Source organism: Anopheles coustani, chromosome 3, assembly GCF_943734705.1.
Source record: "Anopheles coustani chromosome 3, idAnoCousDA_361_x.2, whole genome shotgun sequence".
NCBI lineage: Eukaryota > Metazoa > Arthropoda > Insecta > Diptera > Culicidae > Anopheles > Anopheles coustani.
The window spans coordinates 58,910,733-58,936,474 of NC_071288.1; the positions used below are offsets into that span (position 1 = coordinate 58,910,733).

Genomic DNA, 25,742 nt, shown 5'->3' on the forward strand with positions numbered 1-25,742 from the left:
AGAGAAAACGTACGACAGCGCAACTTTCCATTTCCAATACGACGTAAACAAACCACCACCAAAGTTCTTTGACTGTCGGCGAAAGGGAAAATTTCATTTCATGCAAGTCGATTTCCCACTCGTTGTACAATTCCAATGATTATGTTACGGCCCCGGGCGGCCGCTGGGTCGATGTCGGCTAAGGATAAGACAGCGGGTATGATCTGCCCCGTCTTGTCACTTTCTGTCTAGCTTGCTCGCGATTTGTGGTTGATAAAAGACGCGGAGAAATCAATGGAATGCCAAATGGTATTTTGATCAGAGTTTGTTGATTGTTTAATCTGAACTTAATGAATACCGGACTTTACCAAGCTAAGCCATGTAGCTAATTACATCCAATAGTACTTTCTAAAGTGATTTAAAAATAATATTTTCATCAAAATGTGCTGCATACTTCGAAAGTAGTATGTGTTTTCAGCTAGATATGACCTTAAACTTTGTGTGTTAGCTTTAATTTATAACCCGTGTCTACATAATAGCGTCTCATTAGATCAAGTTATGGGTAACATTAAATGAATAACAATTTTTTCTAAGAGAACACATAATTTATCTTCTCTTTACCTACGTTTAACATAATCTTAATCAGAGAATTCAGTGCAACCAAATTTATGGAATGGAATGGAATGTAACACAAATCTACAAACTCATACACTCCAGAAAAAAGCGACATATTTGTCTTGGTTGGAAATGTGTTTTGGGATGATTTTAATCACACCCTACGTTAGTAGTTGGTGGATTTTAATGGTCGTTGTTATGGATCCAGTGCACGTGTAAAAGAACTATTTTTTCCACAACATGTGCTTAACTGTACTTTAGGTATACCTCATTGCATGTTACGTTGCATTGCATAAAGTTGCGCTTGTGCTAAATATTGGGAACCGAGCAGTAGTGCGCACAATCACGCGTACAGTCGTACAACCGACCCACACCGACATTGACCTACTTCGCTCGATGATAATCTGGCGGGAAAGCTAAATGTCATGTGACTGAGCGGAGTTTAGTGTCGTGGTAGCATTAATTACGAGCGACAAACGGGTGAATATGATTACACTTTCCGCCCCGTCTGCTGAGTCGCCCAGGGGTGGGGGGAAAGGAGGTGGATTTGTCGCTTGAGAAAGCGCTCCTAAGCGTCATGCTGCCCCTCGACAGGACCGAAGGCGCCGGTAGCTTTTCCAGAGCACACAAGTCGATGGCATCGAAGGAGCCTCCGGTGAAATGTGACCAGACCATCAGCATATCCGTTTCACTTTCTATCGAGACCGGGGTGGAAATCGATAGGTGTGCATGGTTGAGTTTGTTTTTTGCAAACTAACCGGTGGTGTTCGGGCAGCTCCGCTACTTCAGCCGACATTGGCGATCGGACGATATGTAGGAAAAGGCTTCCAAAGGTCGACGTACGATAGCGCGGATATGTGTACGTTCGATGCGCAGTTATAATTTGCCGCACGGATTCGACTAATTGGAGCATTCAAACTACGTACATATGCATCCCATCCGGATGCGACCCTGACGATGAGGGCGAAGCGGGTGTAGCAAATGACAGAGCACACGTGCATTCGTCAATGCATTGATTGATGCATTGGAAAGCTCCATAAGGAAGAATGTTATTATTGTCGACAGTGGCCAAGGAAAACGCGGTGCTTGAGTTTATTTTCGCCACATTTCTTTGCGTAATTCATGGTGAGTGTTTTGAGCTCTGTTGAATAACTTTCTTCTTGCACTTTGGAGCTCGAATTCAATGAGATTTGTTTATAGTTTGTTTTCTTTTCCGCGTATCACTTGCCGTTTGTGCAAACACCAATATTCCTTCACCAGATTGAAATGATTGATGAGAGCAACCAGTTTCACAAAATTACTTGTTACGTGAGATGTATAGTGAATCAGATGGGTATTTATGTTACTAGAATACGAACAAGATGGGTACTAGAAAAGGATTAAAGAAAAACAACTTCAGGGGAAATCATAATGCGGTCATCGATCGATTATTTGTTAGAAAAATGTTAATTGTTTTATTTTCTGATTATCATGCTGTAATTTTCATCATATAATTCATTGTTGACATCAGTTAATCTCTGCTAGGAACGTGCAGTGCACTAACATGCCTGCTCCTATCCGTTTTGGCTCGTTAATGCAACAGCTGATAGAAGCCGGCTGAGACGAGTTGTGATGGAAAGCAGCTTACAAAACTCATATACTCGCTTTCGTGACCAAATGGGAGGAGGGTATGAACTGCGCCAGGCAACGAATCCCGTCAGCCTTCGCGACTGCACGAAGAATGTGAAAATTTGCTCCGACCGTAGCCCACGTTGAAGTTTGTTAATGGCCAAACACCAAATGGCAGCGCAAGGTGTATACGAACTCCATTGACTAGAAGTGTGGCCATAATGTGCCCAGGGCAACGAACTTGGATGCAATGAAGCCGACGGTGCTACCGTTTACCTACGATGGAAGTTAGTACACCTATTCGCTTGCCGAGTTCAGTAGTTAGATTTTGTGTGATTATGTGTGTGTATGTTTGTATGTTCATTATAAATGAGAGGCTAGCGAGAAAGTAAAAGCCTTCATTATGTGGTCGCACAGATAGAATTGGTTGTTAATTAGACGTTTTTTCCACAAACGATTTAAAAGCGGGAGAAAAATCCGAGAAAAAGTTATCAATAACTGATCGGAACATTAATTTCTCCAAGATCAAGATTTCCCAAGCATTCTGGTTTCTTATTAACGCAAAAAGAAAATTGTCAAAAATTAATGTGCAAATTGACGCGATTACTCCAATTCGCATTTGCAATACGAGTTGTCAACACCTTTTTTTCTTGAATGAAAATTAGCTTGGTGCTTGCAACATTACTGCAGTGATAGCATTAAAGTAAATGGTAGCTTTATTTAAAATTCAAGTTGTTGATTTTTGTTATTAATTGTCTGCAAGTGGCCGCTTGGAAACAATCCATATTTATCATACCGAGAGCAGACACGCGTACAACGGGACATAAAACTATGAGCATTGTTTGCGTGCTTTTCGAAGCTACGCTGCGTCGGTGAAGAGATTCAGCAATACACCTCGTTGCCATTAGCTTGGCATGTTTGGATAGTCGGCAATTTTGTAGCACAACCCTTTCGGAGGCTTTGGAGAGAATGGGCTGAGAGAGGGCGAGAGTGCCACGGCCATGGGGAAATCGGTGGGAAACTGATGTTTTGACGGCCTGGCCACCAGAGTAAAGGCGTGATACGTATCAGCGAGAAAAGTGGTAAACAACCAGCATCGCTAGGCCTGATTCAGGGCTTGTGCTGGTGTTTCACCTGTTTATCTTCGCAGCTTCTTGTTGGCTTCAGTCAGGTCAGGAGCGGAGGGGAGGTAGGAGCGCAGTTGGATGATACTAGAAACTGCCCACGGAAGAAGGTCGACCTATATACAACTCGGCCTCAAGTGGTCCAGGGCGGACAAATGAGCGGCGACTCCATTTCCGAGGTCTGTCGATTGGGCTGCACACGATTCTTCGCCGTCTGGAAAACAGGAACGACGCCTTTCCCTGGTTCATATTTCACGCGCAGTTACGCCACGTCAGTCAGTCGTGTGCAGGTTGGCTCGAAAATGCAGTGCACGCCACCGCTGCAACGGCACCAGAGGGTTTTTTGATACAACAATTACAGTCCATTATCGTTGGTTATGGTAATGGCCTCGATTTGGGAGAGGTGATGGATTTTTCCCAGCCATCCAACACCATCGATTCGGTGTGAACTTTTGGGAACCTTTACCTGTTTGTTGCGTATCAGTTTTGCTTGTTTGTAGAGCGTTTGAGTTCAGTAGGTGGAAGACATTTTCCTAAATTTAAAAATCACAGGAAGTTTGTTATTCGTTCATCGTTTAACGAGCAACTCGGCCATAAGCTTTTAATATGACTTATTATTTGAATGGGAACATTTTAAAACCAGGCTACTGTCCATAAAACACAATTTCAGCCAGAATTCACCAATAAATAATTTTAAGCGATAGTGGCAAATATTTTTTGAAAAATATAAACTACCAAGCTGAGACATATATCTGTGTATTTCTTCTTTTATACACATATTTTTACTGTGAAATAAATCATGATTCAGATACACATTATATAAACTATATCTTATCTTTATATGTTGGATGTTCTTTCACCTTTTGCCATAAAAACACCATCAATTGTTCAATAAAGAATCTTATTTCATTCACCTGCGTCAGAAAGGTAATGAACTTCCTGATCGTCCTATGAAACTATTCTTCTGCTCATTCAATTTTTTTTTGACTTCATTAAAAGCACAGTGAACCCATAATACTCCAGTTGACAGGTCCCGCGATGGATGGTTTTCTGAGCGACAATCATTAATAATCCTAACTAAAGAAACATTATTCAATTTAGGCTCAAAAATGTGTATTGATTGATGATCTTTAAACAGATTTGTTAATAAGATCATCAAGTCTTTGGATCCACTAACTGACAGAGCGACCTCATACTACGAACAAAAAACGGCCAAATCGGTTCGTTTGTGACGCAAGTATAAAGCGTGTTTTAAATCATTTTTAATGATACCGCACGCTCAGGAATGCAAGGCACGTCGTTCCACTTTTTCCGATAGTGGAACCCATCCGTAACAATTTCTCAAACGGAAGATCCAGTGTGGAGCCCAACGCACTCGGCAGATGAACTTTCTTTAATCGAAATTATTTCCCAAAACGTACTCGGCCGAATTTGGTCTTCGTTGTTCATTGCTGCTTGCTTCGCCTACGTCACGAAGAGTTTCTTTTTTGTTTTGGGAGCGTTTTAACTTCCATCGCATCGCTGCGATCGGCGTTAACGTGACGCCGAAAGTGTACCCAGGAAGATGTTTTATTTTCTCCATTTTGGGGGAAAAGTTCATCATGTTGTGTTGATGCTTCCGCCGGGTGAATGAGATGGCGCAAAACGGAGGCATTAATAAATAAATTTAACGCTATCGCATTTACATGATTTCGCATCGTTAACCTTGTACTATTTTCGTACTTTTGACCGAAGGGGACCACGGGCATCCCATTTGGGGGATTGTTATCTTTAACGATCGTTCCTACGGTTTGTTTTACCGGTCACTGGTAGGAAAGGGCAGTAGGTGATAATAATTACGATGCTTGAGTTGAGTATACTTCCTCAAAACTGGCTTTTACTTCGTGCGAATATCCAACAAGTAGGGTGTTGGTCGCACAAGCATGGTTATTTGGGACACATAGTTCCCATTAGCAGCAGCTTATTGCTCACCCATCCAAATGATATAAAGAAAGAAAACAATTTGTTTTCACATCTTTCGGGTGGAGGGGAAACCAAATTTATTGTTCGACTTTATTATCAATTTTTTTAAAACTACTAATCAGCAATACTGGTAACATGTTAGCTGTCAAAAACCAGAATCTATTTTGGTAAGATTATTCTTTAAAATATTACTCTTTTTCAAATCAAGACCCCATTATCATAAGAACATAATGTGTAAGTCGTGGAGGCATCAGTCTGAAGTGTGGTTCACAACGACAGCGTTAACACGCCAACAATAAGGTAAGCCATGTGAGGCCTTTCCGTAATGAGGCAACTGATCTCGAAGTTTCATCCCCTCAGTCACGTCGGTGCTGGGGCTAAACTTGAACCTTTACATAACAGTCCTTAGAATCAGAGCCAGCACGTGTGTGTAAATAGTTCAATTAAAACACCTATCATAAGCTAGTTGTCCTCAGTTGTTAGTCCTCAGATGTAACTGAACACTGTTGTTATATTTAAGTCCAAACCGGAAACCGTTGGGAGTCGGTATGTGGTATTTTAAATAACATCGGGGAAAAGGAATGTTAAGTAAATCTTCTTTCAAGTAGCGTGTTGCGTTGACCCAATTTGTTCGAGCGAATGAAAGTAACAAAACAAAAGACATTTTGGCAGCAGACGACGAACCTCCAAAAACGCTACACGTGAACAGTAGCTGTCAATTGAGTTACTCCTGATTAACCTTTCTATTAATCACGAACCCATCGGAACTGTTTTAATAGCAACCACTGATTGGGGTGCTTGGGCTAGGGGAGCTTATGTACCGTTTGGCGTGGAGTGCTAAAGTCCGTGGTTTTTGGTTGAAGTCTATCAATAGCAGGAGCAACATCTACCAATCGTTGACGCACTCAAGCGATGTAGTAGCTCATTCCAATGGCGCACGGGTCGGTGGTGTTGTAGTAGTTGTTGTTGTATGCGCTTGTCTAACTGGTTAGGGGTTGTATAACTGAACAAGTATGGGCACACGGTGGAAAACCTAAACGAACTGACCAACGGGAGATCAACAGATACGGTGCCAGAAAGGCATGTTTCGCTGGCGGCGTTGAACACGCTGGATAACGCCGCGAATCATCGCAATGCTAAGAAGAATGTGCTTCTTTCTAAGTCGAACCATTTCTAGTGTTGCGTCAAACAAGCGTATCAAATAGTTTTGGGAGAAAAAGACAACAATATCGCGCTTAAGGATTACTGTGTTACATATTACTGAAACAAGAGAAAGTTTTTGATTGAGTTCGTTGAAGGTTTTGCATATCTGCTGGTATACATTGGGATATTATAGGTGGTACAGGTGCATAAAGTCCCGATAGAATAATCTTGGTGCAGTACCAAGAATGGCATGCGAGTCGAGACTTTACGAGACAAGGGAAATGGCAGCAGGTAGCATCTATATGCACTCTCTTCTATTTACAACCACAGTTCCAGCCTTCATAATTAGCAACCTAATTGACCCATTGGTCTAGCGGAATGTTAAAATGTTTTTAATAGCCTCCGCACGGACATGGAACGTGTCTGCCAGGCAAAGGCCAACGCCACAAAACCAAGCTTCACGCGGATACGGATAATCCGGCAATCGGAAGGGCATTTTTCTCCCGACCAATCCGGGCCCGACGGTAGGCCACTGTTGAAAAAACTGAAAACACATCTGAAGGAAAAACTGTGATTTTTACCCATTGATTGATTCCTGTGTTTTTGCGGAAATCCCGCCGGCAGGGGCAGTGCAGTGCGCGCGCGTGAGTTGTACAGCTGCGAAGAAAATACATTAATAACCCCCTTCAAGATGCCGCTATCATAATCTGAAGCAGGGCCGTGCCGGGGGCGAGGGCACGCGAGAGAACCGAAACTTTCGCTTATGGATTTCCGGTCCAACGTTTTAGCACGCATTGGCCCACTGGCTGATCGTGTTTTGTGGCCTGTAATAGCTCCGGCACCATCTGACATTGCTCGTCGGGTCCGTCGGTTTCCTGCGCCTTTGTGACTGAACGGAACGTGGAAAGCTAGATCCGCAACGGAAGTGCTTTCAAGATGGGGGCTTGTAATATATAATTTACAGTAATGCCCTTTGGGCAGCGTGATGATCACGGTGGAGCCATCGGGCACAGTACTCGCAAGTCGGGACATCGCACTAACAGATCTGCTAAGCGAACGTCAATTATCACATTCATCCCGAAACTGTGTCACTTTGGATCACTTGTTTCAAATTACATTACTACTAAATCAAAGGACATGGCATTTGCGAGCTCCGTGACGAACATCCAGCGGGGTTGCGTTGCGGGGTTTGCGAAATTTACAAATGAGGAAGTAGCGTAATCTGTTGGTCGCATCAGTATTGACTTTCTTTTCTGTTCAGGTTGATTTTTTGATTGAATTTACGACTAACGTCGCAAGGGTATACCCAAACGAAAGGCAAAGGAAAACGGTTGACGACGAAAATGTGTTGCAAAAAACAATCAACAATGACTCCCATTCGTCTAACATTGGCCTGCCAACTACCATATATTTGCGGCCGTTTGTATTTGCACACCGGTCCGCGGTAGGATCAACCGACGGTATGGACTTAATTTAACGCTACTTTGCAGCGCTTAACGCCGGGGAGTCATAAATTGATTTCTTCTGGCGTTGTCTGGCTCTGGCGGGAGTCGCGGGTGCTTCACGGTACTTCACCTCGTATCGACATGGCCTCGTTTAGCCCGTCGCAGCTAACGAAGAAGTCATTAGATAACCTACGGCATTGGCCGATGCACGGGTAGCTTGCGATCCGTAAGCGGCATGCGCATATTGGTGCAGGGGAAACAAAATTTCTAGAGTTTGGTGAAATAATTAAAATTATACACTTGATTAGATAACGAACGAACAGCAGTTAGAGAAGGAAAACGGCATGGAGAGCGAGGGAGGAGGAGAAAGTGAGTGAGATCAAATAGGATGGTGTTGGTGATCTCGGTCGATTTGAGTTGAGTTGTTAAAACTGGATTTCTTTGCTGCCAATGTTCGGATGTTGTTTTTATATGTCTACGGCCTGACGGTGGTACGGAGCGGCTGGCGGTTGTAGTTATACCGTTTTGCTATTTCCATATTTTATGCTCGGTACCGCTATGTTATCACAGAATCAACATCTCGGCTTTCGTTCAATTCTGAGGTGGCGTTCGACGATTTTGTTGAAGCTCTTGTGCACACTTTTGCAACGCGATTCTTTGTAGATGTTACAAACAATCAAGCTAGCCATTTGGTTTATCTTTTAAAATTCAATGCTGCAATCGGTTTAAACAATCAATTCTTGGTGGAAGCTGATTGGATCCGTTATTTTGCAATTTAAAAAAAGTACAATTCCACTTCAAATTTATAACGTCTGTTAATAAATTACAATTGGTAAACCACATGGTTGCAAGGTAAACCACCTGAGAGCGAAAAAAAGCTTTGAGGTCGCTGGGCATGCGTTGATTATTTAAATTACATGAAATCTACTCGATTTTTGGATAGTCAGGAATCGATCACGTAAAAATTTTGATCCGTTTCGAATTATCGATTCGATCGACTACTGTTACTAAATACAGTTGTTGACAGACGCATTTTTTACCTCATATTGTTATCTTAAGTTGACATAGAAACCAGGAAATAATAAGGAAAATCTTACTTGTAATTGATGCGTTAAATTGCGCTATTACTTTGCTATTGATAGATTGACTATCAAATTTCCTATGTGCTTTAAATTACCTGATTGTTCGTATAGACATCGGACAAATGGCCATGAGCGGAGCATTATTCAGCGAATTCCACAAACTGATGTGATATTGGAAAATCAATTTTCCATGGTCGATAAATGTCGTAGAAAATGCAGCGTCCTTCTAAGTGTGCAGGCCAGATGTGTGTCGATTCAAAGCGTTGCAAAAACCATCACATATGCGTGCAAATCATAATGACTTTTTACGTTGCTTTTAACTACAACTATCGGTTCGTTTTGGACGGTTCAAATTGACGTGTGGTTCGTCACGGGAGATAATTTAAATGATATCGTGGTGGCCTTGATGAAAAGTGATCGTTTCAAGGAAGTAAAGGGATTTTGGTTTGGCAAAAACAAAGTGAAGGAAAGCACCAAATAGCCAAACTATTTCCTTCCCTAAATGGGTTTCAGCTTGAGGGGTTTCCGTGGTAGGAACTAAATTTTCTGTTTTGATGCGGAAATTGTGACCATAGGATGGGAAATTGGTTCGGAGCTTCAATGTTTTCATTTTGTTTATTCGATAAATAATTCCGGACATGTTTTAACAAAATGGTTTTAATTTTGTAGTGTAATGTTGCGATCAATAATTTATTAAAATAAGAAAAGAGTATAAGTGAAAAAGAAAAAAAGTGTAAGGAATAAGTACAATATTGGTCGTCCGAATATATTTAAAACAAAAATCTCAAGGAATAACATTATTATTTTCTCTTTAATGCAGAAGCTATGAAAATGGTTCAACAAAAACAAAAATACAACATCATTATGTCATCAATTACTAAAATGTTTTCAGAAACCAAGAAAGCAAACGGAATGTTTCTCGGAAAAAGTATGTCTTCAAAACCAAAATTGCTCCGTTAGATTTACATTTTATGTTTTCAATCGATCACAGTCTTTTTCTCTGTCAAAGCTGTCCACCTTATGAATGTTTGTAGTAACGGTAAGAAAGAGTTTGCATGTCAAAACAAACCACTGTTCAACCATTGACTCTTCCTTCATCCGCGCAGCTCGATTTCACGATTTCTTTCCTTCCCGCTCGACAGGTTTTTGCAAAACAGGCCAGAACACCTCGTACCATGTGTCGGCTTATTGAGCATCCAGTCTTCCAGTTGGGAAGTGGTGCAGAACCGTAATGTTTAAGCACAATCACGTTAAACCACCTGCATGCAATCGGTTCCCATGTTTTAGCATTGTGTGCTGGTATGGGATTTTGTCTGCTTCGATTCCTGTTACTCGCCCCCCGTTCGAAGGCACGAAAATTTTCTCCCCCTTTAGTCAAATTCCATCCAATCCCAACACACGCTCCGGGCCGTTCTCAAATCGAGAGCAGGTTTCCCATGGTGGAGGGAAATGATTATAAAGTTGAATTATATGTTATGGGTTGTCTGATAGCTCGCACAAACACGCCGGTAGAAACGTCGGTCCGCAAGCGGAGGAAATGAGAGGAGGGCTTTGCCAAATCTGCAATTACTACGGTTAATGTTATGAGAGTTCATTGATTCTATCTACAGAGGTGGGTTCAAAAGTAGGGCGGTGATATGCGTCTCTGGTAGCAACACTGACCTGTGACAAACGTTGAACTTATTGTATGATTTGAGTATTTTCCTTCTATTGCAGGATATTATGATAAAAAGCATTAATAAATTAAATCAGTAATTTCACTCAACGATGTATCGTTGTGGCATCTATAATGAATAACAGTAAAGGCCATTAAGAAATTCTAATTCACTGATTCATTGGCATACCAATAGGATTCATTCAATTATACTCTTAAGATATTATTGTTCCATAATATTAGCTCGTCGTTATTTCTGTATTCTGTTCAATATGTTATAGCCGATGCATTTATTAATTTGCTTCAGGAACCGATTCCCAATAACAGCATCATAATTCAACATCAGGGTCAATATGACCGAAGGGTTGAAATAAACCTGTTCATGCTTATTCAGACAACCGTTCCATGTTTCTCAGATTATCAGACGACGTACAGTGGATGGATGGAAAACTATCATTGCTTAAAGCCGCTATCATCGTTGGGGCTAAATAACCGTATCAGCTTTAGAACAGCCGTTCGGGATGCTGACTGCATGATTGCATGACCTGAGAGAACCAGCGTATCGTGGTAGGTCCCAGCCGGTGGTCCTTCACTGTGCATAATCATGTCCGTCGAATCTCGCGATATGCTCGAGAAAATCAATGTTATGTTTATTTATACACTCAATGAGGCATGTCTCGCTGCCACCGTTTCGTAAAAGGGAATTCTTTCCTCAAGCTCCCGACAGATCAGCCGATCGTCCATTTGAAGGCGATCGCTGCTCATAGTTGCTAGAGCAATAGAAGGAAGAAGCGTGGCGAGCGCGAGAAATGCTATGAATCCGAGGATAGACGTATGGCTGGCGCACGGAATATAAAATACCGTCCAACAAGTTGTCAACGATGTTCCGTTAGGTCGGGATGTTCTTCCGTGATAGAACGATCGGGTCCTTGGTTTTTGCACCGTAGGAAAGGTTGTGCGCCGTGTAACAGAATTAAAAAAAAAAAAACTTGCCATCTTTCAACAGCATCATCTTCTATTGATAGACAACGCTTTCTGATAAATTTATCGCAATATTGCAGTCAAAAGGCACAAGCAGCAGAGTTAAAACGTTACGAACACCTACGACACAAAGGAAAGCTCCAAAATTGTCCAAATACACCTCCACGCGTGTCTTTCATGGTAGGTGGATTGATCTCTCGCTGCATAGGAAGCGGAAACGGAAGTATGGATCCGCAAATGGGGGCGGGGGTAAAAAGAAAGTTGATTTTTCAACCTCCGCCAGATTAGTTCCACACTGTTTCGTATTGGTCAATTTCGTAATTAAAGCAATACACCAAGCCCCAAATAACATACACCCGTTTCTATCAGGTTCGGAGTTTGGCGCAGGCCGCTTAAACTGGTTGTAACCAATTTTGTATTATTCGTTTATAGGTCCATACGATTCAATACCTAGTTAAATATTTTATAAAATACTTTTTAAATTTTCATTGTATTTCAAATCATTTATGCAACGACAGTTTTACACAAACAATTATATATCATTTTGAACGATTGGGGTTGTATCCAGGAATCCTTTGGACAACCAATTCCTAGCGACACACTTTCCAGAGAGTGTTTGAAGAGAATTTCAACGAATGAAGATGGGTTAAGCCGTTCACCAGGTTTGCTTTAATCCATAAAACCATGCATACCCGAATGGAGTCCCGAAATGCAAATGATGCTGTGTGATAGGGAACGAAATTGGTGTCACGAAAGCACCAAAGTCTGCTGGAGGAATGTGTGCCGCGTGGAGACGTTCGCCCGCTGGATAAAGCCAACATTCGGGTGCTTCAAATCGGGCCATGAGTTAGCTAGATAATGTGTAGCATAACCCAAACCGCCGCCGAACCGTGCCGAAGAAGAAGTTTGTTGGACAGATCAAACCGTCACTCGTATTAGGGAGTGATCTCACCTACTACACTGCAGTCACTCTCGCCGCTGGTTGCTCGGGTCAAACTGTGTTACCGGGAGAAAGTGAATGCGCCGTACAAAAACCGTTCCCCGAAGAACCTGTCCCGCCCGAAAAGGGTGCTAACAGGTTTGACCACCCCGGTTTTTCCTGCCAGTTACCAGCAAGCGTGCTGGCTCATGCTGGCTGCGTGCGGTTCTGTCTCGTCGTTGCGTTCGGCCATTCATATATTGTAGGGTTATTTCTGGACGCCCGTTCCCTCCGGCGGTCCGTTGTTTTGACGTTTCAGGTCAGAAGGGTCCCGAAAGTTGCTAGAGTGATCCGGCAAATAAAACAACACTTAAGGCAGCATAACAAATCGGTTCGGCTCGCACTCAGTGACCCCAGACGGGAGTAAAGGGAATGGAAAACACACGCACACCAATCTGCGTCGGGTACCGGCACTAACACCAGCTTGTAAAGGGCAACCCCTACCGTGTGATCCAGAGGTGTAAAAGTAATATCCTGTCCGGTACCTGTGGTTTTTTTGTCTCTGCATTCCACCATGTAGCGGGGCATGCCATACAGGAGTGTTCAGCATGGGAGTCCCTCGGTGCGGCAAGGTCGAGAAAAGGCCCGGCCGTTGCTACAGACAGCCAACCAAATCCACCTGGCAACCCCTGGCGGACCCTTTTGAGGAATTCTCGCTCGATCTGGCCCTTTTCCGTCGGGGCCTTTGTTTTGAGCGGCCCTGTCCGCCGTGCCTTCCCTGGTGCACTTCGGGTTCGTAAGCACTTTTAATTATCATAGAACCTGTCCCGAAGAATGTGCCGAAGGTCAATTACGAGCCATGAACCAGTCACGGTCGAGGTTCACGTCGAGGCTCTGAGGTGTCATTAGGATTTTGGGAAGGGATTTTTCCGAAACCTGCAGGCTGCAATGCGCAAGCGCGATCTTACCTTGATCGATTTTCGGCTCGAGCTCTCTGGGGCAGGATCTCCTCGACGGCAAGCACTGGGGGTTTTCGTTTCAGGTTGTTTTCGCGTTACCAATCTACCGGCTCCGGCGATGGTGGGTTTGTTTCACTGCGCCTTTCACAAGTCAATTTCGGTGTTGCCGTTTCGTACCGTTTCCTTTCGTTTCCACCACTCCTTGGCCACAGCAAGGGCTTGAGGTTCCTCCCTCGAGCGAGCGGTTTTGCGAAAGGCCGCAAACCGACACCCTATTGCACCGAGGCTGGCACACTATTTTTTTTCGCTTTTCGTTTTTATTAGTTTTGCTTTACGTGAGGCAACTGCACTCGCTGGCCGCAATTGCTGCCGCTCGCCGTGATGGCCGTGCAGCGAACGTGCGTGCCTACGATGCGTGCGTTCGTTCGAAACGTGTGAGAATTGCACCCTCTTCTGCGATGCGAACGGATCGAGCTCACAGAGCACGGTTCAACGAAGTGTCGATCAGTAATTCCAGGAGGGAATCTACGTCGCCAGCCGAATAACTAACGCCCAGGACACGGTTCACACTTCTACACTTGGTTTTTATGCACGAAACACACCAAAATCGATTCGACCACGCACGCACTCAACAACGAACGACTGATGGAACTGGTGCCAGTGCTGGCGGTCCGGTACACCACAAAATTCAAACGACGCAACTGACCGATCAGCCAACTTCAACAACACCCCGGCCGCACTTGCTGGTGCTACCAACTTTCGCTCGTTGGCCACAATAATAAACGCCAAATGATAACAATAATCGTATAAACTGGTGCAACCCCTGTTGCCAAAAGCTGCTGCCCGAGAGGGTTTAAAGTATTCCCAGCGACCAAACGTGACGGGGGTTTGCTCGCACAATTACACTAGCATTTATCACTCCTACAGTTCACGGGTGCAGGGGAGGAAAAACGGACGGCAGAGAGGAGGAGGAAGCTTTGGAATGGATTCGGAAAAAATCCGTTCCTGGTCGTAAAGGATTGCGGCCGTCTACTGCTTGCCGACAGAAACCGTTACACGATTGCACGTGCAATCGACGATCCTTGAACCACACTTCCAGCGACCATTTTGATCGATGGATTCGCCGCAAAACAGCCAAATGTATTCCAAAATTTGAGCTAGCTACAGCCGCACGAGGACTCAAGTCCTGTTACGCACAGAAAATTGAACCAACACCGAGGAGGATCTTCAAATGAAGCGAATCGCCCGAGAAGTCGCACTGTGCACGCCACAACCGTCAAATCGAAACTGATCTCGAGCTGTGCGCTCAAACCATAAACAACTCCGCGAGCTGCGATCGCGCTGAGCCAGCGCATTCAGCGAATGCAACTCAGCGTCCCTCGGCACCTCTCTGCAACAGCTGTGTGCTGCGTTTTCCACGAACCGCGAACGAGCACTCACTTTCGCTGGGTCACTCATCATCCAGCGGCACGCATCTTGTGGCACTTCGGGACTTGCTGGTGCTGCATGTGCCGGACAGGGCAGCATAATTTCTCTTCAGTGGCCGTTGCCGCCTTCAGTGTTTATCGATAGTTTGTTTGTACTTTTTTTCTTTCAAATAAACTAGTGCGTTTTCACTTTATTCGTGTACTTACGAACTGCCGGAGCTTACTGGTGAACTGGTTATAGATTTTATCGAACATTGCGTTTGGCATGAAAGTTTTACCAAACTGGTTAGTAATGTTTTCGGTCGAGCTGAGGAAAAGACAGCAGATGAGTGTGTTGCGTTAATCTAGCGATTAACAGTCGATAGGCTTCGATTGGGTTGAATGTTTCATGAACATCATAGGCGATGATGGATTGATTAAAGGGATTGTTTCTCGTATACTTTCTCGTAGATAGCTCGTACATCTGCTTATGGATGGCTTTGGGTTAAAGTTATCTTCAACACACCCGCACAAATTGCAATTCGTTTCATGCAAATAGCTAAACATCACTGCATAAGAGATTTTGGCTAGTCGAATTTGGGTGTTGTTTTTTCAAATAAATTATTTTCATTGCAGATCATTATCACTATGAGGTTCTCCAGTAAATTAACTAATGAGTTAATGAAATGTATAAATTGTTGAACAAATGTTGTAAGAGCCTATTGCTGTACCTCGATAGAAAAAAAGCCGCTACAGGTAAAATTTGCAACGTTGATTCGCTTTGCTGTATTTTATCCTTGTTCTAAATACAAATAATAATGTGTTAGCTTTGTAGAATCGTTTTTAAATATGCTAACCAAATTTGATAAGCCGTTGTTTATTTACTGATCTAGTTGAAATGCCTGAAATAACATTGAACAAACAACTTAAGCAAGTTTTATCAAGGTTTCATAACGGGTGTACTTAGTATATGGGTCAAATTAGATTTTATTAAGCCTTTTTAGTGCAGAATAAATTAAATATTTGGACATGTGGCGATTCCGAATCGAAATAGAGGTGAACGTCGATTATCCGGGGGTGTCGGGACCGGGAGGTCCCCGGATAATCGAATTCCACGGATAATCAAACATATACTAAAATACGTTTATAATACCTGGTCTTGGCTAGTTCACTTTTGACCAGTTCCAATTAGTTTATTAATCATAAAAAATGTTTGAATTATTTTTTCATGGTAGTTTTTATTGCTAATTCCGACCCGACAAATGTTGTGTGGGAAGTTAAGTCGGTCTTAAAACCTGTCCTTGAAACCAATCTGCAAATCATGTATCAAAACGAGATAGACTGAACAGAGTATTGTGCTGGAATCCTTAAGATTACCCTAAGAATGTAATTGAAATGACAGTTTTTTAGTCAGTGGATATTTCAAATGAAAAAAAAAATATCAAAATTCAACTTCAAAATAGTGATAACAAAACCTATTCAAAATTTGATGCAGAAGAACTTATCATTCACCCATTACCAGAGGCCGACCCATTAGTAGACAGATCGATTTTCGAGAAAAAATGCATGGGACCGAAATACAGCTGCGGAAGACCAAAGAACACCATCTCAAAGTAATGCTTAAGACGATGTGAATGTGTACAACGATCTTCAAAAATGGCTCGTAAATTTTATCATCAAACAAAATGTTTGAAGGAATTAATCAGCTTCCTTGACATTTCATTAAGAGTTATTAATCATCACTAGTGCTGCCATACCACTTCAAGGCCTTTAAGTGTTTTTGTACGTCGTGTTTAAACTATTTTCTCTTCACGTGGTATTTGAGCATGCTTAAAGTTTTAAATATGTTTAAAGAATATCGATAAGGTACCGAACTTTTGACGTGATATTTATCAAACTTGACAGCTCAATTCGATCGGCTTAATTCGATTGGATTGTTATCATGTTTTGATTTAATCGTCAATGTGCATGCTAAGTTGAAAATTGTTCTTCAATTTATTTTTCGCTAGCTCTATTTCACATTGCTACGCTGAAAATATTGAGATGAAGTAAAAATGCAAAAAAAAACGAATTAATAAAACAATAGTACAATTGGTGCCATCTTCAGCTCCACTACGCTTACTCATCATCGCACCACACTGTTGATCCAAATGGTCACGCACAAACCAGCGTGAAAGCAATTTATCAATTCACCCCTGTCATGGAACTCCGGTGTAATCTGTGGGGATAAACAAGCAGACCCTAATGCAAAGAACCCGACCGCCTTCGAGGAGAGACAGGATACTGGTCAACTCGGTCTACTCGAGGAACCTCTTCATTACCGACGCTTATGTAGTTCGTCCGTATGCAAATTCGGTACCGCCGAATTCAATTATATAATAAAATGTACCGAATGTGCCGACGAGTCGAAGCAGTCGAACGGTACTGCATGATTATTGCCAGATAGACCTAGAATTGAAATTGACACAACAAGTCACCCAGTTAGTTCCTTCGAGACGCTATGCGCCATTCGCTTTAACAGGGTGTGCCCATCGGGATAAAGGTTGCTGATTTTTCTCGCACTAAAACGCATGAAACAAGAGTGTGACACTCTTTCCTGCATAAAAGATGATATAAGATAAATTATTAAATCTTTGCACTCTTCTTCTAGAACGGCTCAATGCTGAAAGTATGGGACATTAGATAATCAGTTTAGACATATCAGCTCTCTAGCAATGTGCAACGCAAGATGTTTGCTGTATAATCACAAGATGAAACAAAGGTCTATTGCATTAACCCTCACCACCAATTACTTGTCTCTTATGTATAATACCTCTCGACTATCGATACAAGGTACAATTTTTATACGCTTATCGTACAGAATGTGTCAATGACTATCTACAGGCGGGTCAGTACGCATAGCAACATGCCGGGCATCGCTCTTCCCGTTGACTAGATTACGCATAGCGATAAGTTTCACTTGATGCTCCCAGATTTCATTAAAAATGGCCATGAATTTCCATTTTAACGAAACGGACCCTCAGACGCATCCGCCAACGCGACGAAATGCGCTACAAACTCTTTGACCTTGTAGTTTGTGTGTTTGTAGCCGGCAAGACCCCCCGGTAAATCTGTAGAAGTCAACAAAGCTAATCTCCAAACACCGCTGTGTCTGGTCTTGCGGTTACACCACTAGCATTAATCGCCTCTGTCGCCGACGATGTTGTTGTCGACAACCTGAAGGATGACATGATTGCAGACCGTCTTAATTGACCATCATCTAATTGTCACAGGGTAAATGGTTTGGTAACATTGGTCCAGTAAAATGAACCTGAAAAAGAACCGGTTAACAGTGATCGTAAAGTAATTGACATAGGCTGTTGATGTTCAGACAATGCTTTTTTGGTCAATAAGCTGCTTAAAAATGATGACAAAATATTCTACAGGATGTTGGCAAAATGGGCATTCTTTTTCAATTCAGTTTTTGGCGAAAACAGCTAATTTGAATAAGCATGAGGCTTCGTGCTGGATGAATAAAACAGACTGAAAATTTGAAGCTTAGCTGGATTTGTTCGATGAAAAATATAATACAAACTTTCTACTAGAAAGAGAAACATTATGAGAAAAATAGTTTTTGAATTAAAACGCTAGATACGGAGGCGAATTCAACGGTCTAGGGGTCCTAAGCAGCTACAAGGTAAAGGGCCCGAAAACATACTATATATATACCATTGACCAAAGTTTTTATTGCCAAGAGCTCAACTTGCAAACCTTAATTTCATTTAACAGAGAATTTTTCTGTTCTTTAACAATATCTTTACACTGATCTCTTAATTTACGCTATCAATCACATCTTTTTTCAAAACCCACTGCACCTATGCATCAAAGCACAATTCAGATAAGTTGGATCATTCACGCATTTTCATATTCCTAATTTACTTTCATTCAAAAGTAAATCCACCGCCTTATAACCCAGTTATTTCAAAATAATAAAAATAATTTCAACATTAAATAAAACAAAGAGCTACATGGACGCCCTTGAAAACTGAGGGTTCCAAGCAGCTGCTTAGTTTGCTTACCCTATGATCCGCCTTTGGCTAGATACTAAAGCCATTCAATTAGCTGGAATAATAATAAACGTTACATGTATATCCGCATTACATAATCCTTTACTAGAGCATTTATCTATTTATATCCATTTTTCTATCTTATGATTTCCCTGTTTGTAGCAGTTTGTCGATAGTTTGTTATCAATTTTCCGTTTTTATTAGTTAATTTAAAATAAGCTGATTTTGAATGCATGCAGGTGCATCACTTTGGTGAAAATGGTGCAACAGAAGCGAAGGCGGTCTTTTGACAACCATGAACTTTCCTTTAATGAATCAACGGCAAATAAAAAAACGTTGCGATCGAATTTCAAATTCAAAGAACGTATCACGGGTAGCCCGGCTCCGCTAGAGGGCGCTTGAGCGTACCCGGTTCAGTGACCTCTACCGAACGAACCCCGGTGAAAATATAGAATTTTAAAATTTAACGTTGAATATATTTTAAAGCATGTAAAAGCATGCAGATTACAGGATATACGAATATTGCGACAGTGTAAATAAAAGAAGCTATTCTTGGGAATTAAGAAAATTTGTCTTAATTTTAAGACCAGGGCAGTTTGCTGTTTGAAATTAACAGTACGTAAATGACGCATAAATAATTGCCCCAAAATTAACTGATGAAATAAATGAAATGACTATCAATATCATTTCAACTGGCTGAAGAATATAAGGAGAAAATGGTTCAAATGGGGACCATTTATACGAGTATCTGCAGTACATATGTTGATAACTCAATGTTATTCAGAGAGAAAACCAAAATAAATATTTTGGAAGCGTTGCGCTTCTGGAGGATCAAGTAAATACATAGGCGGAATCGAAGCACAGAAAGTATACCTCAAGAGCTCAGCAAAATATTCAACCAATGGAATCAGTGAGCGGTGGTTACTAACGTTCAAAGTAGAGCTTACCTCTTTACTTTAGATTTCTAATTTGCGTGTAGTAGGGACCAGAAAACATCCAATTGATTGTAAGAAAACGCGGGTAAATTATGTACATGTTTTATTGAGTAGAACAAATGAATGCTGCAAGAAGTGATTTTTCATTTAGTAATGATACTTTTTATTAATGACATTTTATTTACAAAACTATGCAGAATTCACAAACATCCTGCAACAAAAATCAACATTTAATATTAGCAACTAGCTTTTCACTGTTTAACCGGAATTCGAATAAGCAATGTTCCTTACGTTGTCACTTGCTGCTCGATACGGTTGTACAAAATTCGCATAACATATTCATCACCCCGCATTGTTGCTTTAGTAATTTTGTGCAACAGTGGGCCTGTTTTATGATTACCATAAGGTAACCTTTTTTACGCATACTATATTACAATATCGATCAAAGACAACACGCCAACTGGGCGGAGGGTTCTTACTCAACTTTTATTCTAATCTTATTTTCATTATGGTAGAGAATGTGCATGCTATGAAGAAGTAGTATGATATACCAAACGAGCAACGCTAAAACCGGCATACTTCTGGATGGCATACTAATTGAATCCCTTCGGCAAAGATACCGACTGTGCTTAATCAACAAATATCCGCATAGTACGCCGAGTATCCAGGTCGAGGGTTACACTCAGCTATATTCAACACATGAAGACGGATTTAATCCACTAAAAATATAGAAAGTGGGGTGTTAAAATATACATTTCTGTGGACTATCATATCGTGTGCCCTATGTTACGTACCTCACTCATTCCCATGCTGATAATGCCATCTTGGTTTGTATCTTTCGCTTTAAACAATTCGAAGGCCATCGTCAGATGCAGGATGGCCGATATGAAGTCTGCCAACCGCAACGTGCCATCTCGGCGCATGTACCTGCGAAAGACAGAGTCAATGGAGCTGTTAGGAGACACCTTAACTACTAGAGCATGTGTGCCGTGGCTTACCGTAAAATAAGAATGGATATATTGTCGGTACTTAGTTGGAACCCGACGTCGAACAGTGCATCCCTTAACCGTTCCGCCTTGAGTATACCCGACTTTTCCTTCGTGTGCATCTTGAAGACGCCCCACCAGGTTTTCAGGTTGATCATGAACTTGTTGAAATCGTTGAAATTAATACGGCCTCGGTTGGTTTTCTGTACAAAAGGTTCAAGAAATGTCTTTAATAGAGAAACTTTGTGGTTATTTGGCATATACATACATCCATCAGGCAAACGACCTGCCTGCACACATCTATACTGGCACAGCTGCGAATGTAATCATTGGGAAGGCACGCCTCGAGCAACTCCTGTAGATCGAAGCAGTTCAATGTCCTACGGAAAAACGGATTTGTTACATCGTCAGTTGTGGACGTTCATGTCGCTATTAGAGACGTCCATCCTACCTCTGATCGTCCGCCAGTTGCATAAACACTGGCTCGTACTGCGCGGTGCTGCAGGCGATACCATTATTATTGTTATTGTTGTTTGCCGAATCGATCAGGATCTTGGTGTTGGAGTTGAGCAGCGGGAATGGATCGAGCAGGAGCATTGTTTGCGTCTCTAGCAGCGCCAGTCGAATGGTGCTCCCGAGAACCCGAACGCTAAAGGACGCCTCCTCGGCCGGCTCGAAGGTGGTCGCCATGATGAGGTAGCGACCAGGATCGAGCGAACAGCGGTGACTGATCTGCCGCGAGTTGGTGTACTGGGAGTTGACTAAGCTTTTGTGCTTCTTGAAGAAGTTCTTCGAAAGGCATCCGTTGATGTTTTGCACTGGAAAGTAGCAGAAGCGCGATTAGTTCACTCCGGAACAACTCCATCAAACACAACTGGGAGTGCATTACCACTGTTTAGATTGTACACGGTGAATCCTATGACTTTCGGCTCTAGCACACTGTGCTGGTTCACCGAGATGATGACGTCCTCCTTTTCGCTGAGGAACAGCTGCAACTGCGGGTTGATATGAAACGAGTCCGGATTGTTGCGGCAACCACCCGCCGTTACGCCCCGCTTCCAGGCACCCTGGTACAGTCGCATCAGCCAGCGTCGGCTCTTGTCCGCCAGCTGCGGTTCGTCGCGGGCCGTGTCCGAGTCGAGATGAACGCACTCGAGATGTGTAAAGGTTTGCGTCATGTCAAAGAACGACATCCAGAACTCGCCCTGGTCGAGCTGCTCGATGAGCCGGTTGCGCTCATTCATAGTCACGCGTTCCCAGGAGTTGGAAAAGGACGACCAGTCGCCGTTGAAGTTCGCAGCCGCTTTGTTGAGCGTTTGTGCGAGCGGGTTGCGCAGTCGTACCAACTGAACTGTGTCTCCCATGATCGTTTCGGCCTGACAAGGGAGGGATAAAAGATAACCGCGTTTGAGATAGAGCCATAGGGGTATGGGTTTTCAGGTCCCCATAGAATTACCTTATCCATCGAACAGAGCCGGTAGTTGATGCCAATGTGTATCCCATTTGGCAGGGCTTCGGTTTGGTTGCGTATCTGCGTGATGGTTCCATTGTTGATCGTACACGTGATTATGCTGGTGGTGTCCAGTAGGTTGTGTAGCAACGGGGGCCGGATGATGATATTGCTGTCCACCTTGATGGATATTGACTCGGTGATGCCTCCGGTCAGATCAGCCAAGCCATCGAGCAGTGTGCCGTACTTCAGCGCCTCATATGATCCGTGCAACCTGTGTGTGTGTGGGTAGTAAAATACATCTTACATGAAAACCCAATCAATCAACTACTGACGTGTACGTAATGGAGACTTACTTCGCGTACGCTTTCTCCAGTAACCCCGGCCAGAAGGAGTTGGTGTTTTGCGCCTGCAGGAAGGCAAGCTTGCCATTGATTGTCGGCAGCCGATCATCGACCAGTACCTCGAGCCACTCGCCGCACCACCACAGACGAAAGCGAAACACGCCGTAGTATGGCTTGTCGAAATTCTGATCTGCCGGTACAACCCGGTAGAACAGCCCTTTCGAAAGGTACAGCACCCCTAGGCAGGACACCAGCCACCGATCACCCATCTTCCCCGGCACGATGTCGAACTGCGCGGTGGAGTCGTTGACGAACACTGGATTCGAGACGATCTCATGTGGCCGCTTCCATTGAAATGTGAACGGAGGTGTTTGATGGTAGAACACGGACGACTGTGTGGCCGGAAAGTCGTCGTCCTCCCAGAGGACGCCTTTTTGTTTGCATTCCGATTTAATGCGCTCGTAGGAAGAGGTCATTTCGAGGCAGGAACCGGTCAGCTTCCGGTCAGTTGGGAAGGTGAACGGATGAAACGAAATGAATGCGCTTGAGGACAACTGTGTGCTTTCAAAGTTAGTGATGGTTTTCTAAGTATTTGCCCGAAAGTATTCTTCTTTCGTTGGATGCTGATTACTCATTTCATTTGATAATTTGGAACCTAAAATGAACAAAAGACAACAAACATTTTTGAAGGACAGTATGTTTAACCAACTTAATTGCAAAAAGTATTAAAAGTTAATATTAACATTACTATTGCTTTCAAACAATGCTGTTTTCCATTTGTCGTCAAATGGTTTTCAACAGCAATAAATTTAGTTTTCAATATATCTGAAGGTAAATGTTTCATTTCTGTTGTGGCTTTCATTGCAACCTGTAATTTATGATACACACAGGAAAGCAACTAATTTCAAGTCAAGTGGCTTTCCACTATTGTTACACGCGTTCAAATTCGATTTGAATGGTAGTTTTCGGGGAAGTTGCAAAATGAACATTTGTTCAACCATTCCCCATTGTCCTCGAATTGTTTATGTTTAACACGCGTCCTTTCGCTTCGCCCTAAATTAGTAAGTCTTATCAGATGATGCCGTCTCAGATGACGATTTACACCCAAGTGTCAACGTTCGTTACAGCGTTGGACGGAGTGAATTGTTACGATACGCTTTGGCACACGTTTTCCCATGCCCGAGCGGCACAATGCAGTCAGTTGCATTGTTTATCGTGAGCATGGGAACGCATTTATGATTTGTTGCGTTTTCACTGCAAGCTCCGTCTCGCCCGAAGGTTCCATTTTCTAGTAGCATCATTTAAATACTCCCTTTCTGTTGATGGTGTTGCAAATTGTGGTCGCAACACGAGCCATTTTAAAGCAACTCCAAGTGTTAGATAAATATTGTGTAACGGAAAGCTAAATTAGCACAACAGCATTCATAATTTGGGGTGCCATCTACTCGAGATTACCTGTTACGATTGAAAAGGAGTACTAAGAGCCTTCACACATAAAACCTGTGTATCTTTATGATCTTTGTTCAGAATAAAAAGTTTTATTATGCGAAACTATCAGGGAACAATGATTTAATTTGGTTCAATGAAACCCAGGATAAAGTCCAAAGACAGACCCACATTAGCGTCTTAAGACAGCAGGCAGAAACATGCGCAAGAATTGGTTTGATGTATATGTAGATGCACAAAAGGATCGACGCAATGGGCCATATCTTTCCGACAATAACAAACATAGTGAATGTGCACTTTGCTGCATTTAGCAGTTTTCCGGTATATCATCGTTTGGAAACACTTGCGCGCTGGGTAGCGAACGTCCGTATAACCAAAGTATAATTTATGATTTAACCACCCGCCCGCATATTCGCTACTATACTACTTCGCTGTGTGCTGTTACTCAATTAGCCATTTCATTGCACAACCAGAAACTGTGCATGAAGAAGCATACCGTTGCGGACATTGTTGAGGCACAGAAACAGAAAAGTGTATCAAATCCTTCCATCAGGTTGTGTCACAATATGCAACAAAGGGGCAAGACAGTATTCCCGTTCAATTTTTTATATCTTTCAAGTCGACTAGATCGTTCATTAATCGATTACAATCTAATTAGATTACTGAAAAAATATTGTTTGGAGAGATGAAGACTTTCTAGAAAAACACTTGAACGCTGCAAAAATTATCAGACGTTATTTAATTATTAATGTTTTTATCTTCTTGCTCTATCTTCTTATCTGCTATTAAATCAGAAAATATATTTCAGTAAAGTTTATTACCATTTAAATTAAGTTTCAGATTGGGATCCAATCTACATGAACTGAAACAAATATTATTGATAAATGATTGCGTTAAATTTATCTAACTCCACCCGAAAATTCTTGCCCTAATCACATTTGATTGTCAGATCAAGGGGTTTTAATAAATCGTTTCTTCTTGCAACAATCACAGGTAATTGATAAATATTTCAACAGTTTCTCGTTTTAGATTCACAGGTATAAGAAAAGCGATAAATATATAAAACGTATTATTAACGTATAATTTTCAGGCCAATGGCGGGAGACTCATAAAAGTCTTGAACTTCGCCATCGGGTTGCGGATTGCCTCATCCTGGCCACTTCTTCGCCCGTATGGTATCCGTTCGAACGAGCAAGCACATACGCTGATGTTGCATCGAAACTGCCACTTGCGAGCCACGCACTAATCCTAACGGGTCATTGGAATGGTGGAAGAAGATGCACATAACCGCACGCGCGCAAAAGCGGCGCGATATGAACCGCGTGATGGATGATAAGTGAGCGCATTTGATTAACCCATTTTTGGGTCAGAAGGTAGGTTACACGAGGGTTGTTATTTGTGGAAGTTGGCGAGGCCGCGGTGTCCGCAGTGGGTTAAAAAATAACCCACAAGACACACATGCCTAAGGGGATTGTTTTTTAATTCGACGAGCACATCCCGTATCGATGCGTAACGTGGCTGAGGAACTGGTTTCCGGTCGTAGAAAATGTATTATAAATATTTTCACGAAGTAGCCTCATAATGTGTCACGCGTATTTAGTTACAGTTCCCACCAAGTGAATTTATAACTAATAGAAGATCTTGAATGATTTGCTTAA

General features: G+C 42.4%; 1 protein-coding gene across 1 annotated transcript; it reads right to left on the minus strand.

Moving 5' to 3' along the window:
* Positions 1 to 20,521: 20,521 nt before the first annotated feature.
* Positions 20,522 to 23,114, minus strand: LOC131259440 (calpain-C). Its single transcript, XM_058260940.1, has 8 exons — positions 22,651 to 23,114; positions 22,301 to 22,568; positions 21,734 to 22,220; positions 21,296 to 21,662; positions 21,113 to 21,224; positions 20,857 to 21,047; positions 20,653 to 20,785; positions 20,522 to 20,577 (listed from the first exon to the last, which is right to left on the minus strand). Exons 1-8 carry the CDS (start codon positions 23,112 to 23,114, stop codon positions 20,551 to 20,553), a joined length of 2,049 nt encoding a protein of 682 aa, XP_058116923.1. The 3' UTR covers positions 20,522 to 20,550.
* Positions 23,115 to 25,742: the final 2,628 nt, after the last annotated feature.

What these genes read in the sequence shown, in the direction of transcription:
- LOC131259440 (XM_058260940.1), bottom strand. Translation starts at nt 23,114, where the DNA reads ATGACCTCTTCCTACGAGCGCATTAAATCGGAATGCAAACAAAAAGGC. An exon ending in AGGTCGTTTGCCTGATGGAT is followed by an intron (nt 21,048 to 21,112) that starts GTATGTATATGC and finishes CCTTTTGTACAG; the next exon opens with AAAACCAACCGAGGCCGTAT. An exon ending in TCAGCATGGGAATGAGTGAG is followed by an intron (nt 20,578 to 20,652) that starts GTACGTAACATA and finishes CTATATTTTTAG; the next exon opens with TGGATTAAATCCGTCTTCAT.